Here is a 2,904-nt window from a genome sequence, read left to right as displayed (position 1 = left end):
CAAACTAAATGAGTATAACATAATGCAATAACAGTACATTGTGTTCAACGGTGCTCATAATTAAGCTGAGGTTAGGCTTTTTTTGGTTTGGTTCAATTATTTTAGAGCTAAACCTAAGCTTGTTAAAGTTCACAAGAAAATGTTATTTATAACCAAGTTGAACAAGAATAAAGAAATCAAGAATAATACAGTGGTCATTGATAGCTTGTCGATCAATTACTTTTACCAACAAAAAAAAAAGTTTCATGATCTTCATAGCATGAAGTCTTTTAATCATCCTAGAATTTAATAAAATTAGTGCCCATGATTAGATAATCAATGCTTTTGATTGGTGGAAAAGATAGATAAAATTGAAAGCATTATCTGCGTTCATACTCCATATGTCAATCTTAATAAGATGTGACATTAATATATTTAAACCATTTAAGAAATACCATCACAGCTGCGTAATTTAACTGAACCTTGGCGGAGATGAACAGCTTGAGCTGTTAGGAAAGCCTGCAAATACGTTCGAGTAGGACTTTGTTAGGTAAGCAAAGTTTGCAATTCGCGGCAAGGAAGGCACTCGCTCCCCTTTCTTCAATAGATCTTCAAGCTCCAGCCTCTGAATTGTCAAAACAGACTTGGACTCCTTCCAAACAAATGCAAGATGCCCGTTTTGTATCTCAAACAAGGATCCTGGCTTGGACCCAGGAAACCGGAAACCATAACCGTTAGCAATACCCTCTCCTGAATATGTTCGCTTCACCTCGACAGGAACTGAATCTACATAAGTGTCCCATGGGAAAGGATCTGGTGACGGCTCTTCGACTTTCACAATAAACATAGCTGAGCCATTAGGATGTAGAACATAATGGGTTCCTTCCAATATCTTGGTGGCAATCAGAATGAGATGCCCATCAACCTCCTCATAAGAGAGTAACAAAAAGAACAAGGCCTTCCCTGGCTTATCTTCAGATGATTGCCAAGGAGGCCATCCAAACGTGCCGCCCCAAAGGCCAGCATATTCTTGACCATCTGCAGGCAGCTGCAGTGGAAGCTTATATAGGGCAAACCTGTTATCGTGCATATTTGGCCATGCTCTATAAGTGGTTAATCTCATTTTGGTGGCACATAAGCTGAGTCCTATGGTATCTCCACCCATCAGAAACTCATGGAGCTGAACATGCTTCGTCTCGCTAGAGATTCCGGAGGCCCCATTTTCCAAAACCAAGGAGGACACATGGGAGGATTTGGGCTTACCAATGATCTGTCTAAGCCCATCTCTAAAATAACCAGCTACGGAGAAGAAGTTCCACCTTCTCGTAGAAGAGATGACACTCGGCAATGGAGAAACCCCATCGCCATCAAAAATTTTGTCATAAAAATCGCTTGCACATGAATACAATTCATCTCCTCGCCAGTCAACACGGCCGCCACTGAGTTTGTGCATCTTGATTAGCACAGACCTCCTTTCCTCTAGGAGAGCCTCCTCGTTATCAAAGGAGGTGGAAGAGGTACAAGGTGGGAAGAGTGGAGCTGTCAGAAGGTCTCTTGGAACCTTCAGGCGAACTCTGCCAGCAACGAGATCAAGTAGCCTCCGGCGATCGCCGAAGGCCAACCTGTTGAATGGCGCCGGGGGCAGGGCCGACGAGACGGTGGTGCCCGAGAGGTAAAGACGCTTTGCGCTCTGGTTTTCGCTTGCGTGAAAACTGCGGGGAAAGATGTGGCGGGTATCAACCTCGAGGAGGAGAACATTGCAGTCAGGTTGGATGGAGCGGACGAGACCGGGGTAGAGAGAGTCGTCAGCCTCCCGGCCATGTAGGAAGAAAGTTTCTGCAGAGCCGTCGGCGTCGGCGAGGATCTCAAACACGGGGGTCCAGAGGAGGGGGCCGGCCGAGAGACCGAGTGGACCCAGCTCCTGAGGAATGACGCGGCACCCAACAACGGAGAGGAAACCCCAGAGTACGAATACTACGTTCCCAAGCTCGGGGTTTTGGTGCACCCAGAGGCCAAGAAGAGGGGATACAGCGTATAGGAAGCGGCAAAGGGCGCGGTGGGATCGGACGCCAGCTCGCCATCGGGAAAGTAGCGGAGGTGGGAGGCCCGCGCGTCGGCACTGAGAAAGCCAGATCTTTTCTGACGTGGATACAGCGGAGCAGAGGGGGCGGGAGGAAAGGGAGAGGTTGCAGAGGTCGCGAGGAGAGAGATAGAGTGAGATCAGGGCGAGGACGTCTTCCGGGAGGTTCAGGAAGAGGTAGGAGCCGCAAGGCAGCCGATCTTCATCAGTGCTGCGGGCGCTGCAGCCTGATTCCAGCCTGCCATCTGCCGGCATGGAAAGCATGTGTTGGGAATTCTTGTAACTGGATCTGATGCAGAAGTAGCGGACCGGTGAACAAGTTGCGTGCCCCTGATTTGGTAGGGAATTTATATTGCTATTATTATTATTATTATTATTATTATTATTTGAAACAATCAAACAATACAAATAACATATTATTCATAAAATAAAAAATTACAATATAAAAGATAGCTAATCTATCACATTCTTCCTTCAACAAAGAAATAAAAAAGAAGGAAATTTATTATAAAAAAAATCCCAAAAGAAATTGCCACTTATAGCATAGGTTACACAATAGTTTGCAACCTTAGTTCCATCCCTAGAAATACAATGAAAAATGACACACTTCAAGTCATATAAAAATGATAAATCTAAAGAGGTAGGATTTATAGCATGTTGAAATTTAGAAGTCATAGATTTCTGAATAAGTTTGAAAACATTGATGTTATCTCCTTCAATCCAAATGCCTTCAGACTCTATCATCCAATCTTCTATAATTTCTTTTAAGGAAATGATTCCAAGGATTTCAACTTGAGCCACATCCCAATGATGTAATTCATTTCCAAATGCAGATATAAATATTC

At 44.4% G+C, this 2,904-nt stretch overlaps 1 protein-coding gene across 1 annotated transcript; it reads right to left on the bottom strand.

Moving 5' to 3' along the window:
- Positions 1-328: 328 nt before the first annotated feature.
- On the bottom strand, positions 329-2,378 carry LOC110112206 (F-box protein At5g39450). Its single transcript, XM_020844348.2, has one exon. The coding sequence runs from the start codon at positions 2,321-2,323 to the stop codon at positions 452-454; it is 1,872 nt and encodes a 623-aa protein (XP_020700007.1). The 5' UTR covers positions 2,324-2,378; the 3' UTR covers positions 329-451.
- Between the last annotated feature and the right edge of the window lie 526 nt (positions 2,379-2,904).

This window comes from Dendrobium catenatum, unplaced genomic scaffold (assembly GCF_001605985.2).
Source record: "Dendrobium catenatum unplaced genomic scaffold, ASM160598v2 fragScaff_scaffold_178, whole genome shotgun sequence".
Classification (NCBI taxonomy): domain Eukaryota; kingdom Viridiplantae; phylum Streptophyta; class Magnoliopsida; order Asparagales; family Orchidaceae; genus Dendrobium; species Dendrobium catenatum.
This window is presented reverse-complemented; position numbering and strand designations above follow the sequence as displayed.

Coding starts and splice junctions, on each gene's coding strand:
- LOC110112206 (XM_020844348.2), bottom strand. CDS start 2,323: ATGCTTTCCATGCCGGCAGATGGCAGGCTGGAATCAGGCTGCAGCGCC.